Source organism: Corvus cornix, chromosome 1 (genome assembly GCF_000738735.6).
Source record: "Corvus cornix cornix isolate S_Up_H32 chromosome 1, ASM73873v5, whole genome shotgun sequence".
Classification (NCBI taxonomy): domain Eukaryota; kingdom Metazoa; phylum Chordata; class Aves; order Passeriformes; family Corvidae; genus Corvus; species Corvus cornix.
The window spans coordinates 108411381-108430379 of NC_046332.1; the positions used below are offsets into that span (position 1 = coordinate 108411381).

An 18999-nucleotide genomic window follows, 5' to 3' on the forward strand; every position below is an offset into this window, starting at 1 on the left:
GGTTACTGGCACAAGAAAGCCTAGTATTTTAAAACAGGATGTGTCCCAAGGGTAGTGTTGATCACACAGAGCTGCAACTCAAAGTTAAGAACTATTAATCTTCAATGAGAGTTCTGGTTATTTGCCACACTGTAGCAGAAAAAAGTCATTTGGCTCCCACATTAGGAAGCTGTTCTTTCTCACTTTTACTGTAGTACTTAGGCTGGCAATCAAACAGAATGCTTAGGTATCTAGGATGGACAAATATCAATCATGGTATCTAACCAACAACAAATAACACCTAAAAATATTTTTTTTACAGATTTATCATAAATTATACCATTTTAAATCTATCAGGTTTTCTGAGAGTTTTCTTTCAGAAGAAAAAATAAATTCTGAGGCTGCTCACAAGGTATTATCCATGTCTAATCAATGAACTCAGCTATTATCTACCATACTCACTTTTAACACGTGAACTTTAAAGAACTCATAGGAGTTTTAGCACAGACACAATTTCAAAATTTTACTAACAGTCCATCTTTTTCTTTGCCCTGGAATTAATGTTCTTATATGTGATATGTGATCCTCCTTTATATTTATCTCCAAATTAGGTGCTCCTTAGATGAACAGAGCACGGATTTCTTTCTGGTGAAATTCAGCAGAACTCTAATGATCTAGTAGCAACATGGAGCTCAGCAAACTTTTATTTATTGTGTTTCTCCAGCAGGCTTTTGTGCAGGCACTAAATTCTCTGTAAGTGGCTAAAGCACCACAGCTATCCAAATGAACTTCTCTGAACTTGTCTACAGCAATATTTAAGTTCTGTCCTGCAAAGCCAGTGCTGATGTACTCTCTGGAACTGAATTCTGAAACAGAAACCCTACAACACCAGCACACCCTACTGATAGTTTTTATTACCTGAAACAACTAGGGATCCTTTCTGGTCTCATAGAAAGGCATAGGCAACTACTGCTCTGATTTTAGAAAAAAAAACATACCAGCAGACATCAGTGAAGCTTGAGCACACTGATCAGAACCTCAAAGTATAGGATTTAATTCTAATTTTCCTACCAGTCACCCACTCATCTAAGCAGCTGTCTTCATTTGACATTTAGGTTAGCTGTCAGGAAAGCAGTCTGGAGAGAGCTAATATTGAACATTTTAATCTGTGTTTTTCTGATTTGTTGCCAGCCTCCATCCCTCCCTTCAGCTCCTCTTCTTGGTTATTAACTGTTGTCCAGAAATATGGCTAAAGACACAGATTATTCACAGGGGTAAACACATTTCCATAGAAGCAGAATCTTAACCAGTGTTGCCAAATGAGACTATTTTTGTCTTCTCCACAGAATTTCACCCAATTACTCCCATCCCAGAGTCTTCACACTGAAATCACCTTTTCATGAGTCGCTTTTAAAAATTATTTTAATTTGAAGTCATTGTGAGTGATAGCATGGAAAACTGAGCGACTGTGTCAGCAAATGCAGCACTGCAAATTTCTCTATTGAATGCCAGACTTATTGCAGTGCTCTCTCTCTGGACCTCAACTATCTGACACGCTTCCTCAAAAGACCAGTAAACAGTTCATGTGTGTCAGCCATTCCTGTTGTCTGATATGCAGAAGGCACTTAACCTACAATCACAAGAGACCACTAAAGAGTCTTGAATAATTTCAGGTTGCCCATGATCTCAAGAAGGTGAAAAGAACTGAGATCATTGCCACACATCCCATAATATGTCATACACAAACCCTGAATAATTAAATTATTTTAACTGCTGTGTAGTTTGAGTAAAGTTGTAAGCAATGCTCTCTTGTGTGTTCCCTTTATCCCTGCATAGACCACTCCATTGAACAATTTAGGTGCTTTTCAAAACAATTTAATTAGTAAAGGTGTATTTAATTTTGCTGACTGCTGTTCTACTAGCCACACATATTCTAAATGAAGCTGTCAACCTTACTTTCTTTGGCACAGGTTGCATCATGACAGTGTTTCTTCACATGATCACACAAGAATGGAATCTAATTCCACAGTCACCACACATATAACTACCTCCTAATATTTCCATCTGCCCATAAAAAGGTGCCATTTTTCACAACTTAAATTCTCCACTTAAAGGAGAACTACCAAATGATCTTGGTAAAAGCTAAGTAATGTAATATTTGGTATCCTTTCATCTATTTTCATATTCTGATTCATCAAAACAAAAGGGAAGAAAATCCAAGCATGAGGTAAAGAAACCATAAAAAATTACCCACTTTTTTTCCTCCCCAAATTTAACATTTTTTATATTCTGACACTTGTTCCTATGCAGTTGGAGATTAATAATTACAGTGTTTACATGAAAAAGTCTACTGTCATCTATAGTGTCTTTGACTATGTGGTGGAATTATCTTTTTTTCTTTTTTTGCAGAAATATGGGAAATATACATAAACCTCTGAATTTGCAAGTGATCTTATGAACATCTGTTATTTGATATCACAGACTAAAACATTGAAAGCTCCTTCACAAATTAACATTCTTTCATGAAACCCACTTATAGGTTAAGCTTTGACCTCCAGCTAGCCATAAGGGTATACCCTGAAATTCAAGCTGCCAAAACTTCCAGTTATTAGAACATGTCCTTCTCTGTACTAGTAACAGATACTTCTACTGCTGACATTAAAATTGTCAGTAATTTGAGACACTCTCTCTATAATGAGGGAACAAAAAAAATGTCCATATTTCTTTTGTCATAGGAATTTACCCTTTCCTTTTTAGGGCTGGGTGTCGCTTTTTGATTTTTTACTTTTTTTTTTTTTTTTTTTTTGTGATGGAATTTTCATGTTTTCCTCATAGAATTAATTAGCATATACAAGCTCTTTCCTATATGCAAGTAAAGAGTATTTCCATCTTCAGTAGCACTTTCTGTTTTGAAGCCTATTATTCAATGAATGAGTCAAAATGTTCAACCAGTGAGGCAACAGAAAATCGTTTACAATGGGGTACAGGCACTGTTAAGGTGATTTTTGTGTCTGTTTCAAAGTTGCAGCAGAGAGCTGATAAACTTGCAGGACTGTGACAGATTTGCATTCTCTCAAATCACACAGTTCAGGTTTCAGTTATATCAATTTTTAAAAGTTGGTATCTGAGCAAAAGCTGTCATACCCAGGACTAGACATATCTCTGTGAGAGCTCTAATTACAGTTCTATTATTAAAAACTAGGTTATAATACTTTCCTTTAATATCATTACATACAGCCTGCAGAACTTCGTTATTTTATAAATAAACTTCATCCGAGGACAAAGAAAAGTTCTTTCTGAATTAAATGATGTTAAATTATTATGTTCCACATTTTAAAAATTGCTTTAAGTTTCAACATATTGCATACCATTTAGACGGTAAACCAAGAAGGTATCACTAAAGAAAGTCACACCCTATGTCTATGATTACAACGGGGAAAAGAGAGGTCTCTTGGATTACCTTCTCCCATTTCTCTTATACTTTGAATTTACTGTTCTATCTCACAAACATTAAAGCCAACTTTTGGCCTTTCCTACTGGAACTTTGATGATTTTCTTATAGATGTGTCACATACTTTAATTTTCAAGGCCCAGACTTTGCATAATCCATTTTCTGGCTAGTAAAAAAAGTAAGAATTAGAGAGAAACCTGGGCTTTTGAGCATCTGTAAGAGGGACCTGCAAAATGTATTTTCCCCACTTTTTCCATTTAAAGCGCCTACTCAACTCACCAAAAAAAGTCTGAAGTGAGACACAGCCTCACCTATAGCAACTGAAATATTCCTGATATTTCTGCTATCTTTTCCTAGATACCCTTTCACAGACTTCTTGGTAGCACTCCAGAGGTTTTAGGTTCTACACATCACAGACAGAAAACTGTCAAGATTGTGTGGCTGAAACTTTGTTATGGATTTCATGTTAGGGACTTGACTCCACAGCTAAGAGGTAGCACAGTTCACTGCTAAACTGGAGACATCGGAGTCTAAAGTAGGTACACATGATCCAGCTGAAATGTAACTGTGGGCATGGCCAGAGAAAGGACAACTCTCTTCCCCCACAGGTAAAAATTACTTGTGGGTCCTCAAGCTATGCTGGTGACACATAAATTAGAAAATTATTTTTCAATTCTTTACAACCGCTCCCATTTAAAAGCATTATTTGTATTTACATCACAGGTCATGTGAAACAACTTGCAAATCTGAGTGTTTTGAAAGCTTAGTTTATGAATAAATACACTGAGACACAGCTGCTCTAAACATTGAATTTTTAGGAAAGTAATGCAACTCTTTGGGGAGAAATGCACTATACACCCAACAAAAATGAAGATTTAGAATATTTAGAACTAAGCTTTTATTTTGACTGTATAAATATGGGGTTTTTTTAATATATGGAAGGTGGTGGATGGGTGAGAATTATCTAACATGATTTCATTTAATCCTAACTATTTTACAGTTAATTAGTGACCTAGATTTCACTATTCACAAATAAGAGAAATGAATGATGTAATATATTTCTCTGTCTTAATTCCAACCCTGTAGGCTAATCTGCTCAAACCAGCACCTCTAGAACTACACAGGATTGAATAAAAACCAATTCTACAATCAAAGTAATTCATTTAGCACTTTTACAAAGCTGACAATGATGAGAAATCACTAACAAGGAGTAGCCTGTTAACTGAAATCAATTCCACAGCTAGAAACAGAGATGGATTTGAACCACCTCAAACAAATCAGGAGAAGAAGAGGGACATACTGTAGGTTTCACAAGGAGATCCACTTTCATGTTTTGAAGACCACATCTCTGAGCTGTTAGAAGAGGGAGAAAGACTGTCCTGGGACAGCAAGACCTCCTGTATATCTGCCCTAAAATCCCCAGAAAGAAGTAATTTCTTCAAGATTTAAAGATCAAGAGTTTTTTGATAGCTGAAATCAGACCCCATCCAAAAAAACCCAGGTCATGCTTCAGGCAAATAAAAACTTAAATAATGTTTAGGAGGTTTTTCTCAGAGCCCAAATGAAGGAGAGGGAGACTAGTACTTTTACAAATATATGTCTACAAATGCATTTTCACATGCAACTAAAAATACTGTTATAAAACTCAAGTAAAAAGTAGCTAAAGCACCATTAAAGTAGAACTGGAATTGGAGGAAAGGCCTTTAGATCATTCAGATTAACAATTCAAACCTAACATTAAAAGCATCTGTTGATAGGTATTTCCTAAACCCTTCATAATTCTTGTTATTCTTCTGCAGACTTGGTCCAAGTTTCCTCAGTAACTGCAAGCTTTGCTATTCCATAAAACAATAATTTCTGAGAAAATAATGCTTTAGGAGCATTGCATTTTATTTAGATATAGATGCAAAACAGTTACTCTTAATTTTCCACAACGATTTCTGTGACCATAAAAAGGCCTAACTGGTAATACATTTTAAATTAGGCTGTATCAAATGATTGTTGCTGGGGCTACTTATTCATACATGGAAAAGCAAGATTACAAATTACTCAAACTAAAATCTCACTATTTCCACGAAAAAGAAAATAATTACATATTTCACTTTCTGTGAACCACTTCCATTATCAGAGCCATATAAAAGTTGCCCTTCTTTATTTTTTTTTTTTTCTGCAATAGTACCATGTTGTGGATTCATTCTGTTTGTGATTCCAGACAGTTCCCAGAGCTTTCCCTGGGCTTATTATTGCCAGCCCAGCTATCCCCCCTCTTCTGTATGCATATGTTTTACTGCTGTCCTAAACATAATATTTCACAGTTGTCTTGTAATTCATCATTTGTTCAAGACTGTATTTCATCCTCATCCAGTCCTCCAAATTGCTGGACATCTCTGCTGTAAAGATGCCGAGCACAAATGGGTGCTGTATAAATCACTTGAATCAGTATAAGAAAATGCTCTAGACCATGGAAAAGCCCTGTGGGACTCCATGATGGACTAAACCACTGCTGAGCATGTTTTTCAACACTATGGTGGTTGTATCCAGATTATCTTACTCCCCTTTTTTAATGAGTAAAATCAGATGGGACACAATCAAAAGCCAGACTAAACAGAAGATACATCACAGCTACTATTTCATTACTGTCTATTGCCTAGTAAAATGACAAATGGTGGGATTGATTTGTTTTATTACTGGCAAATACACTTGAGTAATTATCCTCCAGGAATTAAAGAAAAAAGTTTCAGCAAATTAATAGTTCAAGCAGAATTTTTCTGAGTATTAAAAATAAAATCTTTATATACTGCCAGAAGGGCATGCTTTAAATAAATTAGTTATTTGGTCTTTTTTTTCCACTCCATTTATGATCTACCATTCTCAAAAATAACTATTTCAAAACATGTTATAATTGACTTTCATAATTTGTTAACTGGATCACACCTCTTCTCTCTGACCTTGCTCTTCTCCAATTCATCCAGTTTTATTAAGGATGCAATTGCAATTAGAAACAAGAAAAGACAAGTCTAATAGAGGAAACTCCTTCATATATTAGAAGCATAACAAAGGAATCCAACAAAGAGTAATACAGATGCATCACTAGTTGAGAACAGGCAAAGTAGGGTGAGACAGAGAACATTTTGAGAGAAGGACGGCTTCTTACATTTCAATCACTGCTGAAATCAAAGGAATAGAGCTTGAACATTTTTTTCTAATAAATCAGTCAACTGCATTCAGCAATATCTGAGACTTACAACTGTTATCTTGAAAACTAAGCCTCAAAACTAAGTGTAGGAATATCAGGTTTCTTTAGGGTTGTTTTTTTAAATACACAAAAGATATTTTGGTCAATAAATAAATAAATTACCTTAGCAAACTGTGCATTTATCCATTTTGTGAAAGTTTTCTTTTGAACATCTTCCCGTTCATCTGCCAGAGGAAAAAAAAAAAGCACTTCATTAGAATTATTCAACAAAATAATGCATTATTGATTAATGTTTCAGTCTTGGTTTATTCTAAAGCTTTTAATAATACTTCAAACACAGCCAGGAAATCTGTTTGGATGTATTCTGTCTTTGACAATTACAACAACACATTTTGACGGTCTACAGGTCCCCTTCATAGTCATGGTCTATATCCCTAGTTCAACTGACCTATCCTGTGGTTTCTTTTCTTCTGGAAGAGAACATGTTGAAGTAGGATCTGAAACATCCCCTTCTAATTTTTAATTTCATATAGGTATAAAAATACCCAAACATGTCATCAGATGGTTTTGGCATCAGGAAACTCTTCTACAGCATTTCTAGAAAAGTACTTGAAATAACATTATATCCACCTCCTCAAATTCCTTGAGGAAGTAAAATCTTCTGGACCCCAATAATAGTTCTACACTGGCAGCTCCTGATGTACCTTATGCCTTTTCTAACTTGCAACTATTTACCTGTCACAAATTGTTATATATTTTTCCTCCAGTGGAAAAAGAAAAAAAACCCCACACACATATTTGTTCAGCCATACATGAAATTCTTTTTCTATTCTTTAGCATGAAATCTTTATAGAGGGAGATGATTTATCTTAGGCCTTGATTCCTGTATCTAAGTTATAAGTAGTCTTGATGTTGAATGGAACTGGACAAACAAAAGTACAATTCTGATGTATTTTATATAGGTTGAAAGAGAAAAAAAGTATTTCAAACTAGAACTTTGTAAGCATTTGCTCAAAAAGATCTATTAGGCATCATCCCTGAAATATAAAAGACAGACTTTTCTTGGCAAAACAAAATCAACCCCAACTAGAACTGAAGGGCATATGTGAAAAAGGGTGCAGAATGCTTACAGTAGAATAAAGTTCACTCAATGCAGCCTTTTGGTTTGCAGTAAAATTCTCTGCACTTCTTAAATAAAAAGGGATATTAAATTCCCTTCTGAAATGTTCAGCAATTAATAATGTTAATGGATTCAGCCAAATTTGAAAGGCAGGTATAGATGAGCTAGAAGAGGAATGCATGGCATTAATAATGTACTTTGCTTTCCCTCCCTCCACCTGTCCAAGGAGCCAAGACAAGGCAAATCTTTTTGACACAAATATATCTCTTGTTCTTAAAACCTCAGCTCAGTAATGTTAAAAATACCTTTCCCAACAGAATGTTTTCCAGTTTCAAAGATACAAGATACTTATGAAAAAATACTAGAGTTTGCAAAGTTACTATTTCATTACAAAGAACTACTGCATACAAGAAGGAGCTTATTCTAATTGTGTTCAGATGATCTTGAGCGAAAAAAGAATGACAACACAATAGTACAACTGGAAACTTGCCATAGAAGTAATGCATTATATACACTCTGCCACTAATATATATATGAGTATTTGCTACAATAAACTTCCTAGACTTCTACTGCTCTCTATCCCAAATAACGCTGTCAGCTTCATCCTTTAGCTGAAAGTAATACTTGAATAGTTGAGACTCATCTAAAAGCAACAGCATGTGAAGAAGTTGCATGCTTTTGGTTATACATGATGCTAAAAATGTTCTTTTTTCCCACAAGCAACACTTCCCTCTGTGTTGACTGTAAGTTGTTTATTATATGAATTGTTTCATTCCAGCCACATGCAGTACACAGAAGATGAGAGAAGAAAGATACATTTTCTTGGTGGAAGACAAATATTCAATCTGATGTTTTATTACAAACTTCTTCAGCAACTTCATATAAAATATTACACATAAATAGCTGCTTATGTTTAATCATCTCTGCTAAAACTGCCAAATGCAAATGGATTCAAAGAATAATTTGGCATTTAGCAAGGAAAAGTAAAAAGAGGCGAAACCACCTTTTTCAAACTGCACAAACAATATTATGTGATATTTATCAGGGACAAGGAAATAGACAAAAACACGTCTTCAAACTGTTCAAAGTTCTGCTTTTCCAGCCGAGGCAGCTGTAATAGCATATGTAGTAACAGAGTGGGTTGTTTGGTTTTGTTTGGTTGGGTTTTTTTCACAAAGATTGTGTGAAAAGTTGCGAGTGATTCAACTGCTAGTCACCAGTTAATTCATGTCCACTGTGCTAATAAAAATCAGGGTCTCCTGAGAAAAATGAGAGTCAATCCCATAATTTAAATGTTTGAAAGTTATTCAAAGTTCAGGCAATGCTCTGCTACAAATCTATTCCACTGCTGTTATCTTCATATAGAAATCATTGCAAGCACTTTTATCTCTAGGTACTTGCTCTGACAAGTTTATACCACAACAATTTGTTAGTGACAGCCTCCTAACCTAAAAAAGAATCAATCTTTTGGTTATGCAAGGCATGATTTCCCCACTGTAAACATGATCTTTTCAAAAGAGATGTTCTCTTAGCCCAGATTTATGGATTGAATGCTAGATGTGGAAGCTGAATGACATTTATCTAGGTGCTGCAGAAACGTGCCAAGAACACTCCTGTGCCACTTTCATAATGCTGTGTTTATAAGAGATCCTTCAGCAGTGAGCCAGTGAATGTCCTTGCAGGTGCTTTTACTGTGAGACAAGAATAATCAAATGGCCAGGCAGGTAATTCCTTCACTAATTCAAGAGTAATATGGTATGTTTATTTCCTTTCTTTCAAGCAGAAAGAACTGCAGAATAGTGTACTGTTTCTCCTCAGGTTAGATTTAAACATGAAACACTACATGGATCCTGAATCCCTTTATCGCAGTAACAATGGGATCGCTTCCCACAGCAAAAATGCTTTCCTCAAATTGATGGACATTGAGTGGAATAGGTTTAACCTCATTTTCTGTAGGTTATCAACTCAGACTCTGAGGTCTACAAAAAGCCTTCCAGAAAACAGAGATACTGAGCAGTAAGATTTCCCTGATTTTCATGCCCGACAGCCTCTAGTACCACTGAACAGATCTTGCTCTAACTACAAATGTGCTCTGATGATGAGCATCCAGCTTTGCAGCTGTGAATGCAAACCTCTCATATTAGTTAACTGCACATTTGACTTTTGAAGTATTATTCCAGGTTAGGCTTCATAATAAATTATGACCCAGAAAGAAAGTGCAGTATTAATGAAGCTAATCATCTGACAAAGGACAGTTCTGACACTTAATCAGGCAGCAAGGCTAATAGAGACAAGTGGCACACTGAAGGATGCTTGGGAACAATCATGATTCAACAGAGCAAAGATGCTATTTTTAATGGCAAGTGGTCACCATACCACTTTCCTAGATACTTAATAGCTCATGTTTGCCACCTACCACTCCAATGCAAATTTCTATTTTCCACAAGAAAAACTCCAAGATTTTGTCATCTCTTACTACACTTTTTACTACACTTATTTTTCCACAACACCCTATCTGCTCAAATACCACCAAACATATTAAATAAAAAATGGCAACAGGAAAAAACCATTTTAAATACCTGGTATACTCTAGATACTATTCTGAAAGCATAGAGCAGTGTTAACAAGTCACTAAAAAGTAATAATTTTAAACAATTTGAGCTGACAAATACCAAGAGATTGTAAAATGAACCAAGGTTCAGAAACATACACTATATATGTCACTACATCATTCCATTTATATCATAAAAGCCACTTCCCCACAGAAGACATGTAGCAGTGAGAAGGAAACTTGAACACTTTGGGGCATCCTTCCCTTTTTTTCTAGAGGACCTTCAACCTCTCAACTCTTGACACACCTGAATAAATATTTCTTTCACTAACTCACAGAATGGCTGAAGCTGTAAGGACATCATCTGGTCCGACTGCCCCAGTCAAGCAGGGTCACCTAGAGCAGATTTTACAGGACCATGTGGAGTGTGTTTTTTTTATTGTCTCCAAGGATGGAGACTCCACAGAGTCTCTTCCTAGAGACTACCACATCAAGACTGCATGTTCTGCCTTCCACAGATCTGAGTAGTGTTTTCCAATGCAAGTGACTTAGAAAATTCTCCTCTAGGGGAAGTACAGCCCGATTTTTAAAAATAGAAGGCATTCAACAAAAGTGTACTGGTACCTGAGGAGTACGGGAAATGAGCCACATCCTCGGATTATAAAGTTCAACTTTAAACAAACAAACAAACAATCATTGTCATTTTCGTGTCAATAAAGATGTGACATTTGTAGAGTGTTTGAATCACTCAGACACAGGCAGTGATGGGAGGCTCAGTTGTGTGATGGAAGATTTCACGCAACCTTCAGCGAGCAGTTTCATCCCAACTGTGGGAACATAAATAGGAAAGGAGACATCTTATTCTGTTACCCAGTGTTGCCCTGAGTTAAGTTAAATAATAATTGAATAGTTATGTTTTGTCTACCAGAAACTATAAGCAAGAAAGAAAGAAAAAAAAGGAAGGAAAAAAAGAAAAGAATTCCCATATACTGCTGAAAACTTTGAAAACTTTGAAACAATGGTGTTAAGGCAGGGGTCAATTGCCTCATTCATGGCAACTGCAGGTTTGCAGGTTCATTGGAACACTGCACTTTAGAGAATAAAACCATCAAAACTGCAATTTGATTTTCCAGCAGCCAAACAATGCAGATTGAGAAAAGGTCAGGATTTTCTTCAGTGAGTGGGAGTGAGTACCAGCAATGGTGGGAGTACTAGGAACAAAAGAGGCCACAGATAGTCACATTATTGATACTCTGGCTCCATCGACTCACTATTCTTAGAGGTTTTCAGTACACTGTAACAATACACTGTCAGTAACTACAACTGCTGAGAAATGTTCCCTTCCCATTCTTGCTTATCTGAAGGGGGAAGAAGAAATCAATGCAATACAATGACTGAATGATATTCGAGTGGACTAGCTTTGATTTTTAGTCATTGAGGTCATCCAAGACATTCACAAGCTGACAGGAAATACAATAGACTGCTTTGAGAGACAGCCAATGAATTTAAGTCTATTGCTCATGTAAGGAAATACAGAACATGCAATTCTTCATCCATCTTCTATAAATATACTGATGAGCAGTATGTTGACTTAATCTGAATATTGTTAAAACTCCCTGTTCCCTGTGCTACCCTCTTGAGACTTTACTGTGGAACCAGAGTCAAATCACCATAATCAGACCATCTCAGGCTTTTCAAAACACTGATGAACCTATTCAAATGCTCAGCAGAAATGGAACACTGAAAGCCCTTGTTAAAATAGATTTAAAGGGGAAAAAAAAAAAAAAGTACAACTAAACACCCTGAAAAATAGAATATCAAAATTTTCTGAGAAAGATTTGGTAAGCTTTAAGGCAAATTTAGGAAATGAACAGGTGTATTCCTAACCAAAAAGACTTTGCTCCCCGTTTCCTTCAAATACAGGAACTCAGAGGGAGGGATGCCCTTTACTGACCAGAGGACAAAAGAGAGGGTGTCTATAAGACTCAACCTACAAGACTTCTACTGATAGATTGGTGTAGCACATTGAACTATTGAACTACCTTGCCTAGACCGAATGTCAGGCTGAGAAAACATTTTATTTTTCTCATTTCATTATATTAGTTGGAATTGTTCTCTCATTATAAATGTTTTAGGGAAACCACTTCCTGACTTTTCCTATTTTTTTAATTCCTTAAGGCATTTTAAGTGTTTATGTAAGATCTCACTCTTCTGACCTAACTGACTAATTAGCTATTTAGAGAAAATACTGAGTGCTTTTGAGGACCAGTGTGGATGTTATGTGTAGAAAAGGCGCAGGAGCAGCACAAAGGACAGAGAACACAACAGACTGCCAGCCTGGAACAGAAGGAAAGATAAAAAAAGAAAACAAAACAAAATCCACAAAAACAACAACATAAAAAGGAAGAAAAAGAAAAAAGAGAAAAATGAGGAAGGGGTGCAGGGGAAGAGAGAAGGGGAATAAGCACCTTTACCCTGGCTTGGGGGGGAAAAAAACATATGAAAAAGTAGGAGTGGGATGGGAAAAAGCAGAGACAAACACTTTCTTTCTGGAGAGAAAAAAAGGATATCTGGTAGCTAGAAGATCATATGCAGGGAAGCAGTGAATTTGAACAAAAGAACTACTGAAGCATGTGCAGCTTAGTCAAAAAGATTTGACTAGCATCCAAAAGTACCAGAATAATGCAAACAAGCTACATTTGATTCCTAAAACAATAATGGGCAGCTGTGAAATGTACACATAGATCTATGTTTGAACAAATTCATGTAATTTGTTCATGTTTGTTAAATACCCCCCCACCCTTCTTCCCCTCCACCAGTTCTCAACCCTTTTCCCTAAATAAATTGTAGCATATGGAGCTCCCAAGACAAAAGCATCACAATTCCAATGAAATTTAAAAAAGAAAGAAACAGAATGTCAGTTCACACTTCCAGAACATTTTAAGTATACACAACATGGGGTGTTCAGCTCCAGTTCATACCCTAGTAATTGTATTCCCAGCTGTTGACCTAGTCCTCCTCTGGTCCACCACACACACACTTTGGGAACTGATTGTACTTCTCCATGTCTATGGATTTGACCTAAGGATCTGTAACACAACGCTAAATGTCAGGACATCTGCCTCACTCAAGTGCTGGTGACCCACCCCTGCCTTAGGGTAAGGACTTGAAAGCGTTTTGAACCACACTCTACCAAAAATACCCATATCTAGTTATTAACAGCTTTGCAAACACAAGCGTAACTGTTTTTGTTTACTGGGGTTTTTTATTATGCTCTAACCAGCAAGTACTTTGGATCCAGTAAGTTTTTCCCAAAGGAAAATCACTAGTAAAATGCAACCTAAAATATATCAGACTTCTCTGCACAAGATAAATAACATCTCAAGGAACTAACCTGTCTCTACCTGAGAGCTGGTACTTCAAAAGGAGTTCAGTTTATGCCTTATCTTTACATGGGAATATATAATTACTCATTTGGATATTCACCTGTGTATAAGCAGTGTCCCTTTTTTTTACCTATTTTTCCATGTCATATACATATATTGACAAATTAAAAGAATCTTTGATAACATATCAGTAGAAGCCCATGCTATTTTCGCATCATACCATTGTCATGACAGTATTTTCTGAATACTGTAGATCATATATTATATCTTTAAATGAGGTAATATATTTGTCTTCACTTAAACTCCCACACTAGCTAGAAGTGCTGTACCAACTGAAACCACTGCAGCTTTCTGCAACTTGCAGAATATTTTATGATTTAATTGTATTATCCACTTTTTGGCAGTCAGACATCAATGAAATCATGTTGCCAGTACATCCAAGTACCTTAAAAAATACCGACAATGATTTAACAGCTTTTTGGTTTTCTGGTTTGTTTTTTTGTTTTGTTTGTCGGTTTTTGTTTGGTTTGGGGTTTTTTTGAGGTTGTTTTCTTCATTTTGTTTTGGTTTGGTTTTTTGTTGTTGAAAGCAACAAAATTAATTTTCTGGATAAGTCTTCTTAGTGCTACACAATGTACTAAGTTAATGGGGAAAGATACTAAAATTACCAAAATATGAAAGAGAAGTAGGAGTTGGTCAATACTAACTTCCTCTTGTCAAAGGAGTATATTTTGTATATTTTGGGAAAATACTTAATTTTCTTGATGGATTCATTTGAACTGGATTTTTTTGTTTTTTTGTTTTTTTGTTTATGGGTCAGGAAGCACAAGTTACATTCTGCTAATACATCATGTGATGTTACATAAAAGCAACAGAAACACTTTTTGTCACATAGATTTAGTATTATTATTATTTTGATATATAAAATCTATTGCAACTCCACAGCCCAAACCTGCAATTTTTACCACAGCTGCTGAGACATACTTTGACCCTTTTGTCTTACAAAACCAACTAATGATTTGTAAGGTTGATCAGCAAAAATTAACAGAAATGTGCTTGGAGTAAGAAGGCAATATTTGCTGCTCAGCCCCCTTGATGGTTGTTGGGCTGACTTGGACTAAAGGGTAGAACCTGATTGACATTTTAGAAAAAAACCCAACATACAACTTCTTTGAAAGAGTGACTAGACCTGGTAAACAGATCTAGTACATCTTGACTGTAGTAACTCTGGTTTCAGAGTTTCTTACTTTTAACCCATTTTTATCCCTTCCCAGAGGAAATGGGAATTGATACCTGATGACAGAGAGAATCAGTATTAGCCTTTTTTCTCCCCTCTGAGCACATGGGTATTTCCACACTCTATTCCTTGAACAGGAGGGACAGTGGCATTAGGACAGATGGACAGGCCCAGCTGTGGCCTGGCAGCAGCCATCCCTCCGTGAGCCTATTGAACAGCCAGCACCAGAAAATCCTCCTTGGCTAGATACTAATAAAATTGGTTTGTGTGCACTGCACCCTCAGTGACAACCTGTAATAAGCATTGTTACTCCTCTGCACCAAGGATCTGAGAATTGCTGAAACTAACTCAAAGTGAAAGCAGGCACTCTCACCTCGGCTGCTGCTTAACCAGCCGGCTCGAAGAGAACCCAGGACTATAAACGTCCCTGTCACCACTGTGGGAAAAGTTACAGGCCAGAAAAGAGCAGCACTGGCAGGTCCTGTATTTCAGCAGTGTCACCAAAAAAAAAAACTCCCCCAGAATAAGAACTTGTTCTGAAAAAAACTTTAAACAGCTCTAGACTTTATGGTTTTCATCAGGAGAGCTCCACGCACTGGGAGGAGGAAAACTGTGATAAAGGAGCTGTGGCAAACACTGAAGTTGCCTTGTCAGGACAGAGGAGGTGTAGGTTCTTGGGGTTTTTATTTGTGTTTTTGAAACCTTGGAAGAGAGGTCAGCATTTAGCTGATCAGCAGGCCATCTCAGAGTGAGCTGTGACAGAGGCACTGCATGGGAAGGGTTACTATAACAGAGATTAATTACTAGAAATAAAAATGTCAAGGTTATGTAACTAGATAAAATTACCCACAATTTTCATATTTATAACCTTTATGAAAAATAAACACTTATTTTTGTTTTGTTCAGAAAATAGAAGATAAATGTTTACTGTTAGACAGACTGTGTCCTTCCTTAGCTGGAGATTTTTAACATCTAGGTTTCTATTTCTGTTCCGACACGAGCAATAGAGGACAGGGGACTGAGGACAGGAGACTAAGGACAGTTAACATTAATTCATGAACCAGCCAGGGAAGAACACATAAAAAACAGGAAATAGAGGCCCACAAACTTTCTGAATTATAGACTTTCAACTGATAACAGATGAAGCTGAAAGAAGCATCAGGATTTAAAATATGTAGAGTCTAAAACATGACATTAGTATCTAGTGTTTCACACAACCTTCTGATGTAAAAATGAAATTGCTGTTCTGTTTTCAGCAAATGCCACCTAGTGATGCATAGTTGCAAAGGTTTGAACTACTTTGATTTTTATGTATATTGTCCCAGATTCTCTGATTTGCTTCTATTAAAAAAAAAAAAAAATAGGCAAGGGCTTTACATGGGCACAGACTCTCAAAATTCCTGTCACACACATGCAGAACACAGAGCAGGGTGGGCTTAGCCATACCTGAAACACCAACATTTGTTACAGTTTGTATTAAAATATTCATTGCAAACAACCATGCTAACTACATCATGGTAGCTAGCACTATTCTGAAATATTTCAAGTTCTTTTTTTGTTCCTCTGTCAAAAGCAATTAGAGAACAGGCTGTTCTAGTCTGCTTGACTGACTTCTGTCTACTTTATTTCATCTGACCCAATTAGTGTCAGAGTTAATCAGGAGGAGCTGCCACTGGGGCATCAGAGAATGTATCAGAAAAGTTTGCAATTAATGAGACCAAGGTGTTAATATGCAATTGTTTACAATACACACACCCTGTTCTTAGGGTGAAGATACTGTCATTATAAAGCTGACAGCAGCAACTGGCCCACAGCTAGAATTCATCTTACTATACAACATTTGAGAAACTTTGAAAAAAAAGAGCACATGCATCTAAGAATAGCTGTGTGAATTAAAGGTAAGTGAACTGTGTTTTCCACTCCTGTTTTCACCTCACCTGAAGTAGACAAGGTAATGATGAATGCATTTAAACTATAGTTGTGATCTATTTAATTCACAAAGAATTATGGTAGATTTCATGTTGTCAGGTCTCTTGGCATCTTTTCACCATTCCCAAGCATCCTCCACCTTCCAAGGATAGAAAAGAAAGGGTAGTCAAAGAATAAGATGAAGCATTTCAAAAGCCCCTGTTGATAGTGATTATTGGAGGGGGGAAGCTCGTAGAATACAACTTGATTCCCCTATACCCTTTCCCATTTCACAACTACTTTTTTCTGTTTGTAGTGGTCCAATCGTACAAGTGACTGAAGGATCTTATATTTTCAGAAATACATGTTAGGATCTGAGTGTTTGGCATACTAAGCATGATTTTCCAGTACTACCCCATGTTTGGGAAAACTCCAACTGTACGGGTGAAGGCTAAATACCAGCATAAAGCATAAGATAAAAGTCTGAATACCAGTACTTCACAGAAAACTGAACTAAAAAGAATGTTAAGTGTGCATCCCCTACACCCTAAAATGTCAAGCATTCCTGAAAAGAAAAAGGAAGTCTGAATTTCTAGACAGCTCATAAGCAACACCTTGCAAACAGCCACAATGTTTACTGCAGACTGTTCTTCCTTCAGCTTCTTTCTGAGGCTTCTATTTTTCATTTAACAGCTTTATTTGGGAAGTGACTATTCAGTTCTCGCACAGGGAAAAAACATTCGGATTGGAAGAATGGGGGAGGTGTTTGTCTCTTTTGCCTCTAAGATGGTGAAAAATGAGGGCACAACAGAAGTGAGTTTTAGACTTTAACGTAAACGTGGTGACAACCATTACAAAGAATATGTTTTTTTTAGAATTTTTAAGACAAAATGTATTAAAGTTAGAACTTAGCAATGTTCCCAGAGCTACCAATAATTCCAACTGTGTTTTTCCCAAGCAGCCAGTGGGGAAAAAGCTATAATTATAGAGAACAGGCTGTAGAAATCACACTGCTGAAGACAGAAATACTTCAGGTGAGGTGCCACCCTTGCCTATCGAAGTACAGGACAGCATTGGCTTCTGGTCCAGCCTCTGTCTCTCCAGTACCACACCGAGAGGTGGGCAGCCTCTGACACACAGAGGAAGGACAGGATGTATCTTTTTAAGCGGTCAGGCATAGGTCCTGCTTATGAACATTTTATTATTTACAGTAACACTAAAACAACATACTTTGCTATGTGTTGTTAAACATATTGTTTACAACTTTGCATAAGGTTCTCAGATTATTTTTACATTGTCTACAGAAGCAACTGAAATTAGGTAGAAATCCTATCCAAAATTCATCTGCCTGACACTAGTGCACTGTCATTTGTTAAATCTGAATACTCAGTTTGGGGTGGAACATATTTTTCATCCACACATTGGGACAAAGCTCAACATCTTAAATTTATCTCGGGAGAGAGGAGTAGAAAGAATTGGTAAAAATAAAATGGACAGGAACACCAAAATACCAAGGAAGAAAGAGGATATACATAATTCCTTATCCATGTTTTGAGGTACTTTTTTACATTCTGGGGTAGGGGGAAAAGTAGAGGAAGGAGGAATTTTTAGAATAACATCATTAGATTTTGTAACATGTCCCTATTCTTACTGCACTTCAGAATTTTAGAAGCACCAGTGAAACATCTGTTAAAATTAGATTTAATATGAGTACTGTTCATCTTCTCATTAACTGGGCACTGTCTGAGCAAGTTACAAGAATATTTACAATAACAAATTGTATTTGAATCCTGGCAGATTTCATGCCCTCCCAACTAAAAGTAGGATTTTCTGGCTGTACCAGACATGAACATTTTAGATAACTAATATATTTGTTGTCTGTATGTATTCCATGCATTGATCAGTGGTTTTTTTCTTTTCATACATCATTCAGAACTGCTTGCAATGAAGGATTTCATATCTGTAACACTAAGCAAAGATTAAGAAATATTAGTATTGATGCTAGGACAGTTACCTATTATAAACATCGATTTTTATTTCAACTCAGTGCCAACTCCTCAGCTCTACTGAGAGGAGCTGTGTTTCCTTAATATAGATTCAGTACAGAAAAAGAAGAAAAACATCTATTTGTCATTCTTTTTACAGCTGTTCTTTTCCAGTCTAGACAACTC

At 36.4% G+C, this 18999-nt stretch overlaps 1 protein-coding gene across 8 annotated transcripts in view; it reads right to left on the bottom strand.

Moving 5' to 3' along the window:
* Positions 1–18999, bottom strand: part of DMD (dystrophin) — a 1178400-nt gene that overhangs the window by 886187 nt on the left and 273214 nt on the right. For all 8 annotated transcript variants that reach the window (XM_010394528.4, XM_019282745.3, XM_039551931.1 and 5 more), the window contains exon 2: positions 6789–6850. In XM_010394528.4, coding sequence (XP_010392830.2) covers positions 6789–6850 — 62 coding nt within the window. The remainder of the gene's footprint in view (positions 1–6788; positions 6851–18999) is intronic.